Raw genomic sequence first — 23,963 nt, 5'->3', positions numbered from 1 at the left:
TGTTTCTTTCCTTTTTTTTTTTTTTTTTTTTTTTGAGACAGGGTTTCTCTGTGTAGCTTTGAAGCCTGTCCAGGAACTCTCTCTATAGATCAGGCTGGCCTCGAACTCTCAGAGACCCTCCTGCCTCTGCCTCCTGGGTGCTAGGATTAAAGGTGTGCGCCACTACCGCCTGGTTGTTTAAAAGGCTTTTAAACACTGTCAAGAAGATGACTGTCCTCTTCATCCGGTCTCGGATGCTGCTGTATAGTCTTTTTCAATTTGTCTTTAGATCCTAGTTTATTCAAATAAGAAAGTTTAGGAAAAGAAAGATGACACAAGGCCCCTACCTTTGCCTCCCAGGACATGGCAGGAAGATGGAGAGCTTGAAGCTAGCCTGGGCTAGTGAGATTCTGTCTCACACAAAACAAAACAACAAGAAAGAGCCTTCATGTTGGGCAGTAGTGCATGCCTTTTGGATCTCTGAGTTTGAGACCAGCCTGGTTTAGAGAATGAGTTCTAGGACAGTTAGAGCTACACAGGGAAACCCTGTATCAAACAAACAAACAAAGGAGCTTTCAGGCAGAAGCCATAAAATAAGAAAGCTTAGGAATGTATCCCAAGCACCTTGTGGTTTACATAAAATACAAACTAAGTCCTACAAGATCCGAGGAATTCTCGCGTAGCTTCCCTGAGACGTGCACATAACCCCCAGCCTCCCTTCAGTCAGGGTGGGTATGAGATGGGGGCTACAGGGCATGAATGGCCAAAAGTCAGAATGAAGCGAAGGTTGGACTGCCATCAGAAAGGTAATATTTGGTGGGCATGTAGTTGAGTTGGTGGAGTGCTTTTGAATGATAAGACCCTGGTGTTCACCATCTGCATTATCCCCTCCTCCTCCCAACCCTGCCCAGAAGTACTATTGGCCCATCCAGGCAGCCATGTCCTGCTTTCATTTCCCTCTCCATCCCACAATTCTTGGATGTTCTTCTATCATCTTGATTTCAGCTTAGAAGTACAAGTGTCGCCTGGGTTGACAGGTTCAGCTGGCTAGAGGTCCTTTTGTGTCAGCAGAGGGAATTGCTTTTCTGTAATGCTTGAAGCCATACAGAGAAACATTGTTTCAGATCACACTGATTCAGCTCTGTGCTGGCCATAACTGGTTTCTGTTCTCGGCATCCCTTCTTCTCAGCAGATCAAGGTGAAGATATGAAGCTTGAAGTCCCCAACATCTGTCACGAACATAAATGGGAAGAAGAGAGTCTCCAGACAACAGATACTGCGCCCCCGTCTCCGGGAGAGCCGTCTGAACCGCATGGTCCTCCCGCTCTGCTCCAACAGATACCTCAGGGAGAGGTAAAGGAGCAACTTTACTGAGAGGTCTCTGGTAGGGAGAAGCTAAAGGGGCCAGACAGTGCTGAGGAGGCTCACAGTAAGAAGAGTTTTGTGAGCCCCACCCAGCACCCCCATGCCTTACCGCTCAGAGGTAGACTTCTTATTTGTTATTGAAATTTCAAAAAAGAGTTATTTATTTTATTTAATATGTGAGTGTTGTGTTTGCATGTATGCCTGTGCACCATGTGTATACCGGTGCCCATGGTAGTTGGCAGAAGGCATTAGATCCCTGGAACTGGAGTTATGGATGGTTGTGAATTACCATGTAGGTACTGGGAAACAAACCTTAGCCCGCGGCAGGGGCAGTAAGTGCTCTTACTCATTGAGCCTACTTTCTAGTCCTTTTGTTTCATTTTTTAAAATAATTTATTTAATTTTTTTTTTGTGCATTGGTGTATTGGTGTGAAGGTATCGGATCCACTGGAACTGGAGTTACAGACAGTTGTGAGCTGCCATGTGTGCTGGGAATTGAATCTGGGTTCTTTGGAAGAGCAGCCAGTGCTCTTAACCACTGAGCCATCTCTCCAGCCCCCGAAAATTTTTTTTTTCTTTTTGGATTTTTGAGACAGGGATTCTCTGGAGTTTTTGGTGCCTGTCCTGGAACTAGTTCTTATAGACCAGGCTTGCCTCGAACTCTTGGAGATCCTCCTGCCTCTGCCTCCACCTTTTGTTTCATTTTTAAAGATTTCTTTATTTTTACTTTATGCATATGAGTGCTTTATTTTCATGTATGTATGTGCGCTACATGTGTGCAGTGCCTATGGAGGTCAGAAGAATTCACTGAATCCTTTGAGTTACAGACGGTGAGCTGCCATGTGGGTTCTGGGAGTTTTGAACCTGGGTCCTTTGCAAAAGAAGGCAGTGCTCTTACCCATTGAACCCTGTCTCCTGTCTCTAGACTCGAACTTGAAATGATCGGCTGAAGCTGCCATTTGATTTTATTCATTATCGTTTTGTGTATGTGTATGACAAGTGTGTGGGCACATGTGCCGTGGTGCACTTGTGGAGTTCGGGGTAGGGGGAGGGACAACTCTGGACTGGCACAGCGAGCACTTTGTCCCTGCAGTCATCTCTCCAGTCTCCATAGCCATCTGAGCACCGTGTCACCCACGCACTGACACACTGAAATGCAGCAAACCTCGTCCTTTCTGAAGGAAACGGACTGCTGGCCTGTTACAGCTCTCCATAGCTGCTTTAGAGAGAAGGTGACTACCGCACCCGTCCTATTTATTCTCGCTTTCCCCTCTGTTTTCACTCTGTAGTCCAGTGAACCGAAAGCTCAAGAAGAAAACAACCTGTCCCAGATGCTAAGCGAGTTGCAAGTGTCGCATGCAGAGACCACACTGGAACTAGAAAAGACCAGGGACATGCTCTTCCTGCAGCGCAAAATCAACGTGTGTTATCAGGTGCGAGGAAAGACAGCCCAGGAAAGGGACAGGGAGCTGGCATATGAGAAGGCCCAGGTTTCTAGGGCTGGTGGTTAGTGATGCCCAGCCTGTGGAAGAACTTGGGGACCCATATGCCCACGCACCTTGGCCCAGAAGTCAGCTAAGGGGCAGCTCATGAAAGGCAAGTGCTGGACTTCTAGGTTCCTCTCTCCCCAAAGACCTTAGGGAGCTGCCAGTGCAGCCGGGCGTGAAGGTTCCCGGGAAACCTTAGCTTTCTTCCTGGTCATACTCTCCTGCCGAGGAGGCCCAGTTTTAAAGTCTGTGCCACTGAGGGGAAAGTTCACCATCCCTTTTCTTCCAGGAGGAGCTAGAGGCGATGATGACAAAGGCTGATAATGAAAATCGGGACCACAAGGAGAAGCTGGAGAGACTGAACCACCTCCTAGACCTCAAGAACTGCCGCATAAAGCAGCTGGAAGGTATCTTAAGAAGCCATGGCCTTCCAGCATCTGGCAAGTCTAAGTCCTTTGTTTTCGTCTTGGGTAATGTCACATGACTGACAGTGATCCTCCTGACTCTCTCTCCTGCTCTCTTCCTCTCTTCTCTGTGGGGTTTGTTTGTTTGCTTTATTTTTTGAGACTGTATTTCTCTGTGTTTAACCTTGGGTGTCCTGGAACTCACATAGATTCCCCTGCCTGCCTCTGTCTCCCAAGTGCTGGTATTAAAGGCATGCATCACCACTGCCCAGCTCACCTCTGTGGTTTTTGATGCACGGCTTGTAATTTCCTTTCTCTGATTTTTTTTTATTTTTTAAGTTTTAAATATTTATTATATGCAGTGTTCTGTCTGCATGCATGCCTGTATACCAGCAGAGGGCACCAGATCGCATTACAGATGGTTTTGAGCCACCCTGTGGTTGCTGGGAATTGAATTCGGGATCTCTGGAAGAGCAGCCAGTGCTCTTAACCTCTGAGTCATCTCTCCAGTCCTGAGTATCTGATTTTTCTGGAGAATTTCAACAGGACCAGTGGTGCTTCCAGGTTACCCTAAGTGACTCTCTGGTCTCTTTTCCTGTCAGTCATTTCTCCAACACAAGCCTCTCAGCCTCCAAGGCAATTACTGTCAGGTAATAGATCTTTGTCATTCATTTTCTGTCATTCTTTCCTGCGATTTTTCTCTAAAATCTCTGTTGCAATACAAGGATGTTAGCAGAGGCAGGGGAGCGGTCTTCTTATGTCAGTTCGGGAACAGGCTCTGGTTTCTACCTTGAGTGTCCAGAAGCAGGCTTCGTTATTATGCTGTGTCTGGAGAGATGACTTAACCCTCACCAGACTCACCACAGTCTGACATTTAAAGCAGAACACAAGTCACTATCCTCAACATAGGAGGAGCCACTGTGGAGTGGATTTTCTTTTCTGGCAAGAAAGTCAGTCATAAGCTGGTTTCTCATGAGCACAGCACTAGAGGTTAGTTTGGTAAGGCTGCTGCCAAATAAAAAAGGCAGTCCTCTGCTGGGTGGTAGTTGTGCACTTGGGAGCCAGAGGCAGGTGGATCTCTGTGAGTTCAAGACCAGCCTGGTTTACAGAGCTAATTCCAGGACAGCCAGGGCTACAGAGAGAGAAAAAAAAAAAAGGCGATCCTTGCTTGAATTGAGTCCTCCTGGGCAAACACCCTTACCTATGACTGAAGGTCATCTGCTTTCATTTACTGTGCTTTGACCTCTGCCGAGGCAGAATAGTTTTTCCATGTATACCACTTAGTTGTGTTATTTCTTTTTTCTTTTGGTTTCTCAAGACAGGGTTTTCTGACTATCCTGGAACTCACTCTGTAAACCAGAATGGCCTCCAACTCATAGAGATCCACCTGCCTCTGCCTGACAAATTCTTGGATTAAAGGTATGCACCTCTGAGCCTGACACTTTTGCTGTGTAATCTAGGCTGGTGTCAAACATGCAGTCCTCCTTTCTGTTTCCTCATCCTGAGAGAATGGGCATTCAGTACCACATTCCCTTTTCTTTTTTAAAAGCATTTATATACTGCGTGCATGTGTGTGTGTGCACGCACGTGTGTGTGTGTGTATAACATGACACACGAATGGGGTTAGAGGACAACCTGCAGGAACTGGCTCTCTCCTTCCATCTTGTAGGCTCTACAGATCCAAACTCAGGTCCCCAGGCTTAGCAGCCAGCACACTTAGCTACTGTCCCATCCTGACAGCCTCTCTCCCGCCCACCTTCTCACATGAAGACACGGGGGTGCTGGAGAGATGGCTCAGAAGTTAAGAACAGCTGTTGTTTTTGCAGAGGACCTGGTTTCAGTTCCCAAAACTCACAGGGAGGCCAACAACTATCTGTAACTCCAGTCCCAGGGGATCCACCAGACTCCTCTGTCCTTGTGGAAACATGGGGTATACATACGTATATTCTGGCAGAGCACATAAAATAACAATTTTTATTTATATTGGTGTTTTGCTGTCATGGATGTCTGCGCACCATGTTTGTGCCGGCAAAGATGAGAAGAGAGTGTCAATCCAATAGAACTGGTGTTTCAGATAGTCATGAGCTGTTGAAATAAGAGCGGCAGGGCTGCGTCCCCAACACCCCGGCCGCTTGGCTAGCTCATGCCCGAAATAACAACACACGAACTGTATTCATTTAAAGACTGCTTGGCCCATGAACTATAGCTCTTACAGGCTAATTCTCGCACCTGGACTAGCCCATTTCTAATAATGCGTGTAAGCACCCCAAGGTGCCCTTACCAGGAAGATTCTAGCCTATGTCCATCTTGGTTCGGAGCTTCATCGCGTGTGCCTCAGAGAGCAGAGCTATCGGGAGAGCTGAGCATGGTGTCTCTGCTCCAGAGAGCAGAGCTGTCAAGTCTCTCCGGGAGCAGAGCAGAGTCTGACCTCACTTCCTCTTCCGCCCAGAATTCTATTCTGTTTACTCCTCCCATCTATGTTCTAAGCTGAGGCCAAGCAGTTGGTTTATTATAATTAACCAATGACCTTCCTCCATCAATGAGCTAGCTGCCTTGTAGGCACGGGAATCAAACTCTGCTCCTCCGGGAGGACAGCCAGTGTTCTTATCAACTGGCCCATCTCTCAGCTACCAGCACGTCCCATTCTTTAACAAACGATTTAGGTTTAGTTCCACTTACATGCATGCATTTGTCTGTGTGGACATATATGCATATGTGTGAAGGTGCCCACAGAGGCCAGAAGAGAATGCAGAAGGCCTGGAGCCGGAGTTACAGGAGCTGTGAGCCACCTTACGTGGGTGCTGGGAATGAAACTCGAGTCCTCTGGAAGAGCAATGCATGGTCTTAGCCATGGAAGCCATCTCTCCAGGCCAACAAACAAACGAACAATAGATAAACATTCTGATATACTCAGAAATTTTTATTCTTCTGATTTAACTCTTTCTTCTTTGTCTTCTCCCCCCACCCTGAGACAGGGTTTCTCTGTATAGCCCTGGCTGTCCTGGAACTCACTCTATAGATCAGGCTGACCTTGAACTCAGAGATCTGCCTGCCTCTGCCTCTAAAGTGTGTGTGTCTCCATCACCCAGCTAGATTTAACTTTTAAAGTAAGGTGTTCACCATCAACACACTGTAAGGATTCAGATGTTCCCATTGTTGGCCTTGAGAAAGGTCTCATATCCCTTTGGCAGTATTTTCAGCCTCTTTCCTGTAAGTTTTCTTTCTTACATTTTAACTCATTACCCTTTGTTTCAAGGTGGATTTCTTGATCTCTTGTAATGAAATCAATGTCTGGACAGAGAACAAGCTCATAACAGAGCTGACTCCAGGCAGCCTTTCCAGGTGGCCAGGGATGAAGGGATAAACACTGCCACGTCTTATCCTTTCCAAGGCTAGCGGCACAGTCTTTTGGAAACACAGTTTGTTTCCAGAGTAACCTATGGATCCACAGGCCCTTGATGGGAGTCAATGTCATTAGTGTGATACTTGTATCTCCTGATTGTAGTGCTCCCTTCCCTGCCCCTCACTTGTACTCTCCCATGAGGCCTTGAGAATTCAAAACTTCTGCTGGTCATTGTGTTGCTTTTCTTTTTGAATCACGTGGTTTCTTGAAATAATCTCAGCTTGGCCCTCCACGGTTTATTTTCCTTCCACTTATCCTCCATCCCAAGGATGAGCTCTCTACCTTTTAATGCATAGGCAGTGTTCTTTCCCCCTGTAGAGCAGCTCAGAGACATTGCTTATGGCACTCGGCAACCGTCATTGTGTCTGGAGTCATTGCCAGCCCGCAGAGGTGAGGATGAAGTGGACATTGCTCTGCTGCATCGAAACGAGAACCTTTTTGAACTGCACATCCACCAGGCCTTCCTGACACCCGGTGCCCTCATGCAGGCTGCAGATACCCAGCCTACCACGTTCTGCACTTATTCCTTCTATGATTTTGAAACCCATTGCACTCCATTCTCTGTTGGGCCACAGCCCCTCTATGATTTCACCTCCCAGTTTGTAGTGCAGATTGATTCCCTTTTCTTGCACTACCTTCAAGAGACTTCAGTCCGGCTTGATCTCCATCAGGCCGTGGCTAGTGAGCATCATATCCTTGCAACTGGATGGATTTCATTTGACAAGGTGCTAGAGACTGTGGAGAAAGTCCATGGCTTGGCCACACTTACTGGTAAGTGCTTTTGGCTTCTTGTAGTTCTTAGGACTAGAGGCTTTGGGAGAGCAAAGAAATTGCCAAAGCCTGGAGCTGCTTTCTAGTATTTTCCCTTTCCCATCCTCTGCCCCCAGGCTGGCCCTGGACTCATGACAATCCTCCTGCTTCAGCCTCTCAAGTGCTGTGATGTCACGCCCTCACCAGCCTGGCTTCTGCTCTACCCTTGACTTTCACTGCACTCTGTCTTCCATGCCTTTTACATTTTCACCATTCAGGAGCTGGTGGAGAAGACTTGGGGGAGTTAGAGTACTGGATGAGGCTGCGCTTGCCGCTAAAATCCAGCCTCCAGGCCTGCAATAAGCAAAAGAAAGCCCAGGCCTACCTGTCAGTCAATACACTTGGAGCTTGGAAGGCCCGGAAGAATGAGGTGAGAAAAAAGATGTACTTATGCATCTTAGGTCATCAGCCAGGCAGCCCTAGAGAGGCTTTGCTTTCCTGTTCCCTGTGAGTGCTCGTGAATGTGGAAGCTGCTGTATCAAAGTCGGTCTTCTCATGGTGAAACTTGAGCAGAAATGAATTCCTGCCCATGGTTAGATACTTTTTTTTGTGGTGAACAAGTCAGCTTTTCCCTATCATTCTCTTTATGGTGTTGTAATTTTTATTACATTCGGTGACTGACACCGAAATGAAGGTGATCTTGGAGGGCTATGCCTTCAGAGACTGGAGCTGGGCAGGTTTTCACAATTCCCCAGTAGCAAAACTCAGATTCAGTCTTAACACCCAGAGCTCCTACTCCACACTGACTTCAAGGTCAGTCCTACTTGTCAGCCTGTTTCTAGGTGTCTGGCCTGGCATTATCCTCCTCCTTCATTTTAGCAAGTTGGTGGCCTTCCTGTCCTGTAAGTCACTCTTCTCTAGAGCTGGGAATTTGGGGACCATTAACTTTCAGATATTCTCTTCATTCTAATCATAGTCTCACCCTAGTGCAGCTTGCAGCACTGTTCCACAGGGAATACCTGCTGAGTTCCTCCTACCTTGGTCATAATTTTTGTCCTCTCTAAGCTTTAGTTCAGATATTCCCACTGCTATAGCTTCATTAACTTTCTATGGGATAAAATCTAATATTCAGTTCAAATGAATGAACAACATAAATTATTTATTGTGTTTGTACATGCCATGGTGTGCATGTAGCCATCACAGGACTACACGTGGGAGTCGTTTCTCTTCTCCTACTGTGTGGGAACTGGGATCAAAGTTTGCTCCAGTCTCTCTATCGTACAGTAGGGTTAACCTTAGGACGAGCTACCCCTCAGCTACCAGAGCCAGCCAGGGCCAGGCAGACCATGGTCATCAGGCTTCCTCACCACCTGGCAGAATAGGTTTCTAGGTCACTGCTCTTGCCTATGGCGGTGGCTCAGGCTGCTCTGAGTCCAAGATCAACATCTTTCCAGTCCAGATCCGAGACTCGGACACTTCGGAACGAACTGCGGATTGAAATCACCAGGTGCTGCGGTCTGCGGAGCCGATGGCTGGGAATTCAGCCCAGCCCGTATGTCATGTATCGCTTCTTCACCTTTCCTGACCATGACACCGCCGTCATCCCAGCCAGCGACAGTCCACACTTTATAGACCAGGCTCTGTTCCCAGTGCATGTGACCTCTGACCTGGACCAGTATCTGAGACGGTAGGCCCTGTCTATATACGTTTTCGATGACGAAGACTCAGAGCCCGGCTCCTATCTTGGCAGGGCTCACGTGCCCTTGCTGTCTCTTGCACAAAACAAACCCATCAGAGGTGGGCGTCGCCCCTCTCAGCGCTCTCTCCCGTGTCCCCCCATCCTCACTCAACTTTCTTTGCTTGCTGGCTTAGAATAGTCGTGGTCGCTCTTCCATTTAAAAAAATAATTATCTTGATTACGTGTGTGTGTGTGTGTGTGTGTGTGTGTGTGTGTGTGTGTATACATGATGTGAGTCTATGCGTGAGCCATTGTACTTGGAGGCCAGGGGACAACTTTGCAGGGTCAGTCAGTTCTTTCTTTCCTTCCTTCCATCTTTACATGAGTTCTGGAGACTGAACTCAGGTTCTCAGACTTGTGTGGCAAGCACCTTTTCCTGCCGAGTCGTGTTGGCCCAGAATAGTCTCTCTTAAGATCCAAGATGATTTTGGGCATTATCAAGAGCAACAGAATGAAAGATTTACAACTGCCTTCCTCTTTAGCTCTGCTTGCTTGGCCTATTAGCTCAGGCTTCTTTTTAAATAACCCTCACATCTTAAATTAATCCACTTCTATTAATCTCTGTATTACTACGAGGCTGTGGCCTATCGGGAAGGTTCTGGTGACTGTCTCCTTCAGCAGCTACATGGCTTCTCCCTGACTTTTTCTACTTTCTCTCTGTATCTCTGTTCAAATTTCCTGCCTGACTTTATTCTGCCCTGCCATAGGCCAAAGCACCTTCTTTATTAACCAATGGTAGTAAAACATATTCAAGCATACAGAAGGAAGGAAATCCTATATCATCTCCCCTTTTCTGTCTAAATAAAAAGGAAGGTTTTAGCTTTAACATGTAAAATTGCATATAACAAAACAGTTATCAAGAAAGAATTATATTGTAGTATTTCTTTGTGAGTCTAAAGTGTTATATCTAATTTATCTTTTATCATAACTAAGGAAAATTATAACTGTCTTCAATTCTTCAAAGACCCCAGAAAGATATAATATTACCTAAGTAAACAGGAAATGCATTGTAAGCAACTTCCAAAATTCTAGAATTGACAGAGACATCTTGCTGCCTGGACAGTCACACAAGGTTCTTCTGTAACGTTGGGGCATCCATCTTCAGCCTACAGGCCTGTAGTATCTGACAGACTTTTCCATGAAGCAGAACATTTGAAAGGTTGTTTCACCTTTAGGCAAGTCCAGCAGTCATTTCTGTGGGTCCTGCATGTCTGCTTCAGACAGCATACCATCAAACAGTCCAGGCAAGAGCAGCTTCTTGCCCAAATGGCTAATCTTGCCACAATGGCAAAGGAGTTTTTTCAATGCCCATCATCTCAAAAGTAAATTGCTGCTGCCAGGAGCAGATATAGCTCATTGTCAAGAAAAGTCTAAGTCCTTAAAACATTTTAAATGCCATATTCTGTAGGTTTTTGAAGTGCTGAAGATTATGTATCTGAAATATCTCTCTGTATATCTAGAAAACCTAACTAACATAACTGACTACAGGTTTGACTATTATAAATGACTACCTATTAATCTGCAATTTTTAATTATACATTATATTTTAAAATGAGCTGTATAAACATAATACTTTAAACAAGAGTAAAAAAATATATATGACAAAATTGACCTTAAACTTGTATCAATAAACCCAAATCCATACCAATGCAAAATATTTATTTCTATATCATATCCCCCTTTAAATGAAAACAAACATTTATAAACAATCATTTTGGGAATTTGGGTGTAGTGTTCTCCAAACTGTTTCCTGCTGTTTGTTGAGTGAAATTGTTTTTAGGGTTAATGGAGACCTTTTTTTTTGGGGGGGGGGTCTTGTTCCATCAAACCACATTAGCCTGGAAGAAATCCATAGGTTCTCATCTTCTGTGGAAACAAAAGCAGAGCCTCTTTTCCAAAGCAACACATTCTTAGACTCAAATTTTGAAGTCAAAATTATGTTGGTTTAACTTAGCAGCCCCAGAATCAAATGTCTCTCTGCAGTCAAAAAATTCAAAGAAAACATAATAATAAAGATCATCCAGACAAACACAATAATATACATCATCCAGACTCTGTATGTATTCCATCTTTTTTGGTTTATTTGGTTTTTGTTTTTTTGACACATGGTTTCTCTGTAGCCTTGGAGCCTGCCTGTCCGGGAACTAGCTCTTGTAGACCAGGCTGGCCTTGAACTCACAGAGATCTGCCTGCCTCTGCCTCCCAAGTGCTGGGATTAAAGGCATGCTCTACCACCGCCTGGCTACTGTCTCTTTATATTTTAAAACTATTTCTTTTTATAACTGCTTATACCAATTCCAATTTTTTTTCTTAAGCCAAGTACATTTTTAGACACACTATGACCCTTCAGAGGTGTATTTTTGTCTGAATCTGTCTTTCTTACACATCTGTAATCCTTTTTCAATCACCGTTGTAAACTGTTGCAGGCAGAGTGGCTGCTTTGCCTATTGGTTCCACCCTGCTTGGCTTTCCAACATGGCGGAGGTCCATTTCCTGCCAGCTCTGGAAGCCATGTTTACCACCCCAACTCTCGGAAACCACCAAGTAACTTGCAGCACACTGCCCAGTCAAGTGTTCAACCTCCCCAAAGAGACAAAGCTGTTAGTGCTGCCACCATAAACCAGGAAGCTGTCTCTCAAAGAAGCCACACCCCTTTTGCTGCTCCTGCTGAGTCAGAAAGCCTCTCTTAAAGGAGCCACGCCTCTGCTTGATGCCAGCAAACAGAGCCCACCAGAGACAATGCTGTTACCAAGAAGCTGTGCTTGATCCCCATTTTTGTTGGTCTAGAAGCCCTCTTTTTTTTCTTTTCTTAAGCTTTCTTTAAGGTCTTATATGAATTCATGTCCCAGAAAGGCTAGGCAGTTCTTTGCCCAAAGACCAGTTTTGCCAAGAAGAAAACAAGCTCCAAGTGGAGTGTCTTGAGTGCTCAACAATATAGCAAGACCTTGTCTCACAAAAGCCAAACCAAACACAACAACAACAAACTCTCCCGTGCTGCTCAGCACTCACACCGCTTTCAGAGCATCAGACATGGCCATGACAGACAACAGGCAACTTCAGGAGTCTTGAGCTGAGCTCTTTTCTGCCTTCCTTTCTTGCTTACTTGGGGTTGTGGGTCTGGTTTCTGTCTGGAGAGGGTTGAAGCAGTGATTTCCAGATTTTCACTAATTAGTCAGTATAGTCTGAGTGCCCTTGGGAGTACGCAAGGCCTCTCTCTGGCTGGCATCATAGTTCTTTAAAAGACACTTCTGCCTAAGAGGAGAGGCAAGCCACCTACCAAGCAGGGCTTCGGAACAGGCAGAAACCTGCCACTCAGGAAAAAGCCACTTTGCTTGCATTCTTGGTACCACTTGCATAGGTGGCAGTTTTCTGGGGGTGGCCACAGTACTTACTAGTGACAGTGAAGGTGATTCTGTCACAGTCACCAGCTGAACGACAGGTGACAGGCAAGCTGCTTTCCTGCCCAAGCATCTTTTGATCATTTCTTCTGAAACTGGGAAATGCCTGTCTTCCCTATGACACTCTCACTACATGTCATATTATGTTAACTTCGTTTATGTTACAAGTTTGAATGTATGTTCATTCATTACTAACAATCGCAATGAATTTTTAAATAGGAAGAAGTAGGTATGATGCTCATAAACACTAGTCTTTCTCATAAGACCAGGTGTGACCAGTTTCTCTGTGTCTCTAAGGTGAGTTCAATCTCACGGATCCTTCAGAGAAGTCCAGCGGATCCATCCAAGTGCAGCTAGACTGGATGTCTCAGTACCTGCCCCCAGAGGTCCAGAAACCAGAAGCTGAGATGGAGAATAAGGACAACAAAGATGACTTGAAGGCCTCCATCACAGAAGACCTGGTCCCTTCTCTTCCCCAGGTAACTAACTCTCTAGAACTCCCTGGACAGTGGATCTCTCTACGCACACAATATAGTCAATTGGAGAGAAGAGGCTTAGGGCTGGAGTAAAGGAAATTCCTTTCACAAGCTCTGTGTGTAATCAGATGTAATCTAGAAGCTCCTGATGGACAGGACCTGAGGAGCAAGAGCAGGAGAGAAAGACAGACTTGGAGCTGCCATCGTTTAAGGCTCTGTCTCTGATTTGTCTGTTCAGAACCAGACGACATTTATAGAGACTCCTATCGAGGCTGGCCAACATCAAGCAAAGAGAAAATCTCCCACAGCAGAAAGGAAGGCTAAAGAACACCAGATTGCATGCTACTCAAGAAGAAAGCACAGCAAAAGAACGGGCGTCCAAGGCAAGAACCGAATGGAATATCTGAGCCGTAACGTCCTGGACGGGAATACACTGCAGGTAAGACCTCAGAGAGGCCAGAGAGCCATCAGAGGGGAGGAGGGGTGAAGGCAGATCACTGCGATTTAACCCAGCACGATAATGCCATGCACACTGTAACTGAGGCTTAGAATCCTAATCCAATGTATGTGAGGCATTTCTTTAAAATGGACGGAATTTTTAAAGTCGGAAAAGGCTAGTATTAAGAAAGAAGTGTAATCTGGGTGGTGGTGGTGCACACCTTTAATCCCAGCACTTGAGAGGCAGAGGCAGGCAGATCTCTGAGTTCGAGGCCAGCCTGGCCTACAATGTTCCAGGACAGCCAGGTGTGTTACACAGAGAAACCCTGTCTCAAAAAAACCAAACACCGAACCAAACCAAAGCGACAGCAACAAAACAACAAAAACGAAGGAAATATCAAGTCTTATGCCACTCATATAGTATTGCTGTCCTTGTTCTCAAGCAGCTACACTTCACCGAACAGAAGTTCTCAGGGCTCAAGAAGTCTGAGGATGATGGCTTTAAAATTCAGGACAAGGAAGAGAAAATGCCGCCGTCTCATTCAGCTCCAAGACAGGAGACTCCCTCACCTCCTGTAAATGGTATTATCTTTCACTGAATTATTTTCTTTTTATAGTATTTATTTTTATTACTTTCTATTATGTGTCATATGTGCCTGCTGGTGGCTATGGAGTCCAGGTGCCTATGGAAGCCAGAAATGTGGAGTCTGGGTGCTGGGACCCGAGCTCAGGTCCTCCAGAAGACTGAGTGTTGTTAACCACAGGGCCAACCCTCCAGCTCCTGAATTGTTTTCTAAAGCCAATATCTTTGTTACTTTCCTGTTGCTGTGATAAGACACCGTGACCTGGGCAACTTTTAAATTTTTTTTTTTTTTTTTTTTTTGAAGCAGGGTTTCTCTGTGTAGCCCTGGCTGTCCTGGAATTCACTTTGTAGACCAGGCTGGCCTTGAACTCACAGAACTCTTCTCTTTCTTACATTAAAAGTGTGAGAAATTAGTCCAACGCAGGCTTGAATTCTCAAAGGAAGCTACTTTTCTATACGCGTAAGCAAGCTGGCGTAGTTTCCTAGTGTTTGTAATATGCTAAGTTTCCCTAGTGCTTGGTAACTAATATCTACAAAGAAATAAGAGGGGTTTAGAGGTTCATTTGTGGGCGTGAGATTCCTCTAACATAGAGTGCAGCTGGGCTGGAGAGACGTCTCATGGTTGAGAACCCTGGCTGCTCCTCCGGAGGCCTTGGTTTGATTCTCACTGCTCACAGCCATGTGGAATCTCAGTTCCAGAGGCTTGAACACTGCTTTCTGGCCTCTGTGCACACCAGGCATTCACGTGGTATGCAGACATATAGATAAGGTTTGGGACTTAAACCTGGGTCCTCCGCAAGAGCAACATATGGTCTTAAGTGCTGAGCCCCCTCTCTGGCTCCTTAATATTTAAAAAAAACAGATTATACACCATGACCAAGTAAGAATAGTTCCATAAGCACCAGATTAGTTTCAAAATAGGAAATTTTTCAGGTTTGGTGGCCTAAGCCTTTAATCCCAGCACTCCAGAGGCAGAGGTTGGTGGACCATTATGAATACGAGACCAACTTGAGCTACATAGAGTATACCAGGCCAGCCAGGAATACACAGCGAGACCCTGTCTCAGAAAAATTCAACATAGGCAATTGACTTAATATGCCATAGCATTAAAGTCTAATTTGAGCTTTGAGACCATTTCATTACTTTGAGGAAAAGCAATTTTACAAAATACACCTTCCGTTCTTGATAAAAATTCTCAGAAACCTAGGAATAGAAGGAAATTGCTTTGAATGACTAAAGTATAATAAATAAAACCCAGGCCGGGAGGTGGTGGCGCACGCCTTTAATCCCAGCTCTCGGGAGGCAGAGGCAGGCGGATCTCTGTGAGTTCGAGACCAGCCTGGTCTACAAGAGCTAGTTCCAGGACAGGCTCCAAAACCACAGAGAAACCCAGTCTCGAAAAACCAAAATAAATAAATAAATAAAATAAAAAAAATTAAAAAAAAAAACCCATAGCGAGCACCCTCCTCTGAGCTAGCCCTGAAGATGAAAACAGGGTGTCCATTTCTATGGCTCTGTCTGTTCTGGCTGTCCTGGAACATACTACGTACATCTACAGACAAGGCTAGTTGGTGTTCAACTAAGAAATCTGTTTGTCTCTGCCCCCGTATACAGATATTAAACCCACATACAACCATGCCTGGCATAATGCAGATTCTAGGGGCTGGAGAGATGGCTCAGAGGTTAAGAGCACTGCCTGCTCTTCCAAAGGTCCCGAGTTCAATTCCCAGCAACCACATGGTGGCTCACAACCATCTGTAATGAGATCTGGTGTTTTCTTTTGGCTGGCAGGCATACATGCAGACAGAATATTGTATCCATAATAAAAAAATAAATATAAAAAACAATGCAGATTCTAACCAGTGAAACAAGGGGAGGAAAAACCGTAAAAGTTACACAGCCTGGAAAGCAAATAGGCTTCTCTTTATTTGCAGTTGAAAAATCATGTTTGTAAGAAATCATTAAAAAAATCTACAAAAGGGGTCGCTGGAGAGATAGCCTAGTTCAGCAAATGACTGATTGACCAAACATCAACCATATTTTCACACATTAACAATGAACTATCCAAAGAGGACATCCAGGAGACAGTTTTTTTCATACTATCATAAGAAAGAATTAAATATTTGGTGATAGACTTGACAGGTGCAGCGAAAACTACAGATTCTCAGGAAGGCCATCGGGTGACCTAGGTAAAGTCATTAACCTGAGGCCCTTAGTTTGACCCTAAGAATCCAGATAAAGTCCAGAGCTTCATCTCTGTAATTCTAGCACTCCTAAACAGCAAGATGGAAGACAAAGACAGAATTACTTGGAGTCTCTTGTGTGAGACCCTGTCTCAAAAACAAGATGGAAGTAGAGAACCCACTCCCAATAAATAAATCAATCTTTTCTAAAAAGTAATTGGGTTAATTAAAAGGGGATTTCCAGTTCAGGGAATGGTACCATCCACACTTGACATAAGGTTTCCCCTAGCCTGGGCATGATGGTGCACACTGTTAACATCCATACTAAGGAGGCAAAGACCAATGCTTTCTATAAGTTCTAGTTCATCTTGGTCTACATGATCAGGTCAGCCAAGGTTACAGACCAAAAGGAAAACACTAGGGGAGTTACGTCAGTCAGGATAATCCCCCATAGTCAAGACCAAATGTCCATCTCTCAGGTGATTCAAGGTCCTGTCTGTTGACGTTTAACATTAAATATCATGTGTAATTTTTGTAAAAGAGCAAGCCCCTCGTGGCCCACACTGGCCTTGAACTTACTATGTAGCTGAGGATAACCCCAAACTCCTGATTTTCCTGCTTTCCCAGGGGCTGGGATTACAGTCATGAGCCACTGTGTCTGTGTTTGTATGTTTGTCTGTGTACCACATGATACATGGTACCCACAGTCATCAGAAGAGGGTGTTAGATTCCCCTAGAGTTGGAGTTACAGATGATTGTCAGCTGCTCTGCCAGTGCTGGGGATTGAACTCAGGTTTTCTGGAAGAGGAGCCAGTGCCTGTAACTAAACCATCTCTCGACTCCATACTTTTTTTTTTCTTATAAGGAAAAACATTTAGTTGGGGGGCTGGCTTACAGTTTCAGAGGTTAGCTCATCTAGTATCATCATGGTGGGTGGTGTGCAAGCAGACATGGTGCTGTGAAAGGAACTGAGACTTCTGCATCTTGAGCTCCAGGCAACAAGAAGTGAACAGTGTTCTACACTGACTGTGGCTTGAGCAAGAGATACCTCAAAGCCTGACCCCACAGTGACACACTTCCTTCAACAAAGAAGACTACATCTATTCCAACAGAGCTACACTTCCACTCTCTGGTCCCCCCCCCCAAAGTTAATAGCCATATCATAATGCAAAAATGCATTCAGTCCAACTTCAAAAGTCCCCATAGTTTATCACAGTCTCAAACTTATTTAAAAGTCTAAAGTTCAAAGTCTCTTCTGAGAATCATGCAATCTCTTAATTGCAAATCAAAAAGCAGATCACATACTTCCAACGAACATGACACAGGACATACATCACCATTTCAAAACGCAGGGAAGGGAGTATAGTGAGGAAATACTGGACCAAAGCAAGACCAAAAACCAGCTGGGCAAACTCCCACCTCTGCATCTCCATCCATGTCTGATATCGAAGCAATCTTCAGAGCTCCAAATCCTTTCAACTTTGCTGACTGAAACACACTTCTCTCTCTTGGGCTGTTTGCAGCTCCCCTCAGCAGGTTCCCCATTGCTCTGGCATCTCCAGCATCTTGGGGTCTCAAAGACAGTCTAGACTTCAGCTTCACAACTTCACAGAATAGCCCCTCTGAGCCTCGATGCCAGGAAACTCTTGCCACATCCCTGGCCTCGGTGGCTTTCCTTAGTCACAGAGGGAGATTCCATAACCCCTTCTATTCTGAGTCTAAAACCAGAACCATGCGGTCTAATCTGCTTGCTGGTGCGGGAACCTGGTTCCCTCTCCACCCCATCCTTTCCCTTTTCCTCCCTCCTCCCTCTCCCACTCTCCTCCATTCTCCTCTTTTCTCCTTTTCTCTGTTCATCCTTCTCTCTCTCCTCCCCCCTGCAATGCACCCTGTGACAACAGACTTCTGAATCTTTGAAGTGCAGAGTTTGATGCTGAAGTTAACACAGGGGAGCTGGTGTGGGCACTGACACTTTGTGTGGAGTGGAGGAAGTGTTTTGAATGTGTTCTGCAATTCAGCCTCTCCTCTAGCAGATCAAGAATCCTCGGGACAAGCTTCTGAAGTGAGTGAAGCCCAGACTCTCGACAGTGATGACATCATAGTGACCCCCCAGTCTCAGTCGTGTCCCAAAGCCGTAAGTACCTGGGGTGACCATTACCTGTTAGAGGACAGTCACGAGTAACGGAGCGCTGAGTGGCTGCACGTGGTGACGTCTACTGCAGTGATGCAGGCTTCCCTGATTTTGGTGCAAATGCCAGCCGAGTGCAATGCTTCTCTTTCCTGTCTGGAACTTGTTCACACCCAGCTCAGGCTGAGGTCATTTTTCAGGTGACCAGACTTCATGGAGGAGACGGAGACTGTAAGAAAGGAAGGGCTTCTTCTTGGAGGGTTCAGAAAAATGTTTCAGTTTCTGCAGTTTTTGACTCCTCCTTCTTCTCCCTCACCTCCTCCTCAGGGATCAGGATGTATTAGTCAGCTGCTTCTCCAGCACCCACCTATGTGCTGCACTCTCTCTGCCATAATTCTAATGGACTAAGGCTTGGAAACTGTAAGCAAGCCTCTTCTTGTAAGAGTTGCCTTGGTGGGCTGGAGAGATGGCTCAGTGGTTAAGAGCACCACCTACTTGCCTAAATGGTCCTGAGTTCAATTCCCAGCAACCACATGGTGGCTTACAACCATCTGTAATGAGATCTAGTGCCCCCTTCTGACCTGCAGACATGCATGGAGGCAGAATACGGTATACACAATAAATAAATATTAAAAAAAAAGAGTTGCCTTGGTGGGGTTGGCGAGATGGCTCAGTGGTTAACAGCACTGGCCACTCTTCCAGAGGAACTGGGTTCAATTCCCAATACCCACATGGTAGCTCACAACTGTCTGCAACTCCTGTTCCAGGGGATTTGACACTCTTACACAGATATACATGTGGGCAAAACACCAAAGCACATAAGATACATATAAATAAATTATGTATATATAAGAGTTGACTTGGACACAGTGTCTCTTCACAATGGTCTCACTATCTAGCCAAGGCTGGCCTGGGAACTCACAGAGATCCTCCTGCTCTGCCTCCCAAGTGCTGGGACTATGTTATGTACCACCATGTGCCGTGTGCCACACACATAGTGGATGCTGATCCTCTCACATCACTGTCAGCTGCTCGTTCTTCCTACAGGTCATGAGGGGACGCTCATCTTAGCAGTGGGCTCTGGGCACGCACAGTGATTCATGTGTCAGACTCAGTCCTCTTGTTTTGTTTGAGACAGGAGCTCACGCTGAAGCCCAGGCTTGCTTCAGACTTTTTTGTAGCAACCTGGCCTAACCTAACCCTCCTGAGCTCTGGGATTTCAGGCATGAGCTACCCACACTTGCGTTGGTCCCTGTACTGGTTAAGTTTTGTCAACTTGATACGAAATAGAATCACCTGCAATGAGGGAGCCTCAACGGAATAATTTCCTCCACCAGAGTGGCCTGTGTGGGGGCCATTTTCTTGATCTCTCTCCTTAACTTGGGGTTGGCAGGTTTGAGCAAAGACAGGGAGACTGGGGGGTTCATAGTGCTGAGCTAAGCATGTCATGATCCAGCCTTGAACTCGCCTTGTGGTCTATGGGCACAGATGTCCTACTGGTGGGAGAAGCTCATGAACATTGTGGTGAGGAGCATGGCCAACAGGCTGGCACGCAGTGCTGGAGAAGCAACCGAGGTCACACACCTGATCCACAGTTGCAGAGAGAGAGAGAGAGAGAGAGAGAGAGAGAGAGAGAGAGAGAGAACAAGATTGGTTCTGGTGTGGATTTTTGAAATCTCGAAACCCACCTCCAGTGACACACCTCTTCATACTTGCTAAACATTCCCAAAACGAGGTCAAGCATATGATTTCATGGAGCCATTTTCATTCAAACCACCACACTCTCTCCATGGCCTCCATAGGCTTGTAGCCATATCCTAATGCAAAGATGCATTTAGTACAGCTTCAAAAATCCTGATACATGCTGGGCGGTGGTGGTGCACACCTTTAATTCCAGCACTCAGGAGGCAGAGACAGGCAGGTCTTTGTGAGTTGGAGACCAGCCTGATCTGCGGAGCAAGTTCCTTCCAGGACAGGCTCTAAAGATAAACCCTGTTTCAAACAACAACAACAAACCTCAAAAAACCAAAACAAAACAAAAGTCCACGGCTTTCCAAGCTAGATGGGAAAGGGGAAGGAGGAGGGCCATAGAAAAGCAGTGGTAGACATGCAAAGAGAAAGGAAGGGACAGGAGGTGTACCTTAGTTGATGGACTCCTTATGCAGATGCAGGAAGTCCTGGTGGTACTTCATGCCTATGATCCTAGGACTTGAAAGACAGAGGCAGAAGGATCAGAAGTTCAAGGTTATCCTACTCCTATACTTCCTACATAAGCAGTTCAAGGCCAGCCTGGGCTAAAAGGAGCTGCTGACTTTTGTGCTAAAGGTAAGAAGGTCAAATAAGTGATTTGAGAGTACAAGACTGGATAGATATGTAAATATTAAATAAAAAATTAAGTTGCATTTATTCATGGTGTGCACATGAGTGTGTGCCACTATGTGTATGTGGAAGTTAGAGTACAACCTGCAGGAGTTGGGGGGTCCTTCTCTACCATGTGTGTCCCAGGGATTGAACTCAGGTTGCCAGGCTTGGCAGCTAGTACCTTCCTCTTTTTTTTTAGATTTATTTATTATGCATACAATGTTTTGCTAACATATATACACCAGAAGAGGCACCAGATCTCATTACAGATGACTGTGAGCCACCATGTGGTTGCTGGGAATTGAACTCAGGACCTCTGGAAGAGCAGCTAGTGCTCTTAACCTCTGAGCCATCTCTCCAGCCCCCTTCCTCTTTTTTTGTTGTTGTTAAGAACACAGGTTTATGAAATACAAGAAGTGCCAGCCTGCACAGTAAGGAGAATATTGCCTTCAATAATTAATGTCTAACCCTTATTGCAGCAGCAGCAGCAGCCTGAGGAGCTATGTCACAGACCTTATGTAGGCAAAATCAGTATCAGTGGCTTCAGCACAGAAAAGAATATGAAGCCGATGACGTTTACTGAAGTAGGAGAGAAAGGCACTGAAGGAAAGAATAAGGTGCAGGCTTCTCAGAAGAGTCCCGACCAGGGGCCTTGTTGGTGTTGTTGTTTTGTTTTTCCAAGACGGGGTTTCTCTGTGTTGCCCTGACTGTCCTGCAGTTTGCTTTGTTGACCAAGCTGGCCTTGAACTCACTGAGATCTACCCACCTCTGCCTCCCAAGTGCTGGGACTAAAGGTGTGCACCACTACCGTCCAGCTCTGAATTCATTGAATAACAAATTCATTAAGTTGTTTCAGTAGAAGCAACTTACCAGATAACCTTGCTTTCCTTGATACCCTGTGGGGAGAGCATAAGTTCTTTTATTGTTGATCAATAAGTTGATTATTGATACTAACTCTCAAACCATACATTATGTATTACTTTAAAAACTGTAAAGGGGTGAGGCTAGAGAGATGGCTCTGCAGTTAAGAGCACTGGTTGCTCTTCCAGAGGTCCTGAGTTCAATTCCCAGCAACCACATGGTGACTTCCAACCAACCATAATGAGATCTGGTGCCTTTTGCTGGCTTGCAGGCAGAAATAAATAAACAAATCTTAAAAAAGACTCTTAAGGGTTAAGAGACCACAACAAAATTTAAGAAGTATCAGAGCGGAGAAACTGGTGGCTGGGTCCTCCGCACAAGTGCTGTGGCTGCACTGTTGAGCTGAGCTGCAGGAGAGGCAGAGGTCAGGCAGAGATGGTGAACCTGACTGGCTGGCAGCAATTTAAGCAGATTGATCGCCTCCTCACATAGCAGGACCTGAGCTAAGTGAAAGCCCTGGGGTCTGCTGGGAATTCTTTGCCTGTCAGTCCCCTGACATACACATCAGATTGTTAGATGTCAGAGGACGGGCAGGGCTCAGGCTGGCGTTTCTGATAAATCCTCAGGCCTGGTTTCCCGATATGCTCCTAGAGAGTCAGTTTGCCCGGGAATAACTCAGTCTGTGCCACGTGCATTGTTAGTACTGGACAGATGGTGCCAGTCACGTGTCCATGCAGGGCAGGAGCTCAAAGCCACTGTTTTACACAACAGTGAGAAACCCAGCGTGGGACACAGGCTGATCTTGGTAACTGTCCTTCTCTAATGCATTTTATTTTTATTGCTTTGTCCTTTTTTTAAGATTTATTTTTATTACATGTGTGAAGGTGTTTTGTGTGCACGTATGTCTGTGTACCACATGTACGTCTGGTGCCACTGGAGGCTTGAAGTGGGAGTCAGATCCCCTGGAGCCTAGAGTCAGATGGCTATGGGACATGTGGCGGCTGGGAATTGAAACAGTCCTCCGGACCTCCGAGCCTCCTCGCCACCCCTCAAATCTATCTTCTCTTATTCTTCCATTTTGAAGAGTGGTAGTGAGAAACAGAGAAAGAGAAGTCAGTGGTTTCCTTGTGTGGGTTCCTGAGAAGAAAACAAGCGATTTGAAGAAGAGTCCATTTGACTGCGATGCAGACTCAGAAGCTCCTCTTGTTTCTGGAAAGAATAGGCAGGGTAGAGGCTGGTGCTTGGGCACCACGGCTTGATGCTAACTGGCTGCCACTCTGCACGAGGGGCTCGTGCTCACTTGCATACCTTTGGAAACTAGACGAACGTCAATCTTCTGACAGCTCTGTGAAAAGAGGCTGGTGTGGCAGTGACTTTGAAAGGGAGCTGAAGCAGACCAGATGCTGTGTGGGGCCCGGTGGCCTCCTCTTTGGCGCATGTCTAATTGGGCTCTTTGCGATAGTGACTGAGGCTGCTGTAACTCACAGGAAAATGCTGATGTGGGTGGCACTGAGAAAGTGATACTCCGTCCTTTCAGAGATCTTCACTTTTCTTTATCCTTGGTGTGTGTGTCTCATTTATTTTTTCAGACAGGGTTTCTCTTTGTAGCCCTGGCTGTCCTGGAACTTGCTCTGTCGATCAGGCTGGCCTCAATCTAGAGATCCATCTGTCTCTCCCTCTCGAGTGCTGGGATTAAAGCTGTGCGCCACCATGTCCAGCCTAGCGTGTCTGTCCAAGATAGGATCTTATTACATAGCCCCAGATGGTCTTGAACTCGGGATCTCCCTGCCTCGGCTTCCCCAGTAAACGACCACTCCCAGCTTTTTCATTCCGTGTCTGTGGACGTAGCCAGGAGATAGACTCAGCAGGAGATAGACTCTGTGGCAGTTTCATCTAGTTGTCTGCTGGTAGCCATTTTGCCTGTGAATTGTCAGTAAATGGCTTCTTGTAGTGTGCTATGATGAGTTTCTAGAGCTTTGTGTTAACCTTTAGGAAATCAATATTTCCATTTCAGGATTCAGAGAAGATGTGCATTGAGATTGTCTCCCTGGCCTTCTGCCCAGAGGCTGAAGTCATGACTGATGAGAACATACAGCAGGTGTACGTGGAGTACAAGTTCTATGATCTGCCGCTCTCAGAGACAGAGACTCCGGTGTCCCTGAGGAAACCTAGGGCAGGAGAGGAAGTCCACTTCCACTTTAACAAGGGTGAGTGGGCACAGGAGGCAACCAGACATTTGTTGGGATGCAGGTGAATCCAACCATTTCCCTAGTCAACAAATTTACCACTTAGAAATCAAGCCTGGGGAACATCTTAGTTCAGCAGTCATTCGTTCCAGCTTCTCTGCAGATCACTCTTCTGCCTCTACCCCATGACTGAACTCTCTGCAACGGCGCTTCAATTTTTTTT

At 45.8% G+C, this 23,963-nt stretch overlaps 1 protein-coding gene across 1 annotated transcript in view; it reads left to right on the top strand.

The window, feature by feature from the left end:
* Positions 1–23,963, top strand: part of Rpgrip1 (RPGR interacting protein 1) — a 65,175-nt gene that overhangs the window by 36,954 nt on the left and 4,258 nt on the right. Inside the window, 11 exon segments of the mRNA XM_050129511.1 lie at positions 1,169–1,332; positions 2,634–2,777; positions 3,121–3,271; positions 6,957–7,409; positions 7,667–7,818; positions 8,843–9,185; positions 12,822–13,003; positions 13,239–13,439; positions 13,885–14,020; positions 18,223–18,338; positions 23,569–23,761. Of these exon segments, the coding sequence (XP_049985468.1) occupies positions 1,169–1,332; positions 2,634–2,777; positions 3,121–3,271; positions 6,957–7,409; positions 7,667–7,818; positions 8,843–9,185; positions 12,822–13,003; positions 13,239–13,439; positions 13,885–14,020; positions 18,223–18,338; positions 23,569–23,761 (2,235 nt within the window).

This window comes from Alexandromys fortis, unplaced genomic scaffold, assembly GCF_014885135.2.
Source record: "Alexandromys fortis isolate MF-2015 unplaced genomic scaffold, M_Fortis_MF-2015_v1.1 scaffold_285, whole genome shotgun sequence".
Classification (NCBI taxonomy): domain Eukaryota; kingdom Metazoa; phylum Chordata; class Mammalia; order Rodentia; family Cricetidae; genus Alexandromys; species Alexandromys fortis.
This window is presented reverse-complemented; position numbering and strand designations above follow the sequence as displayed.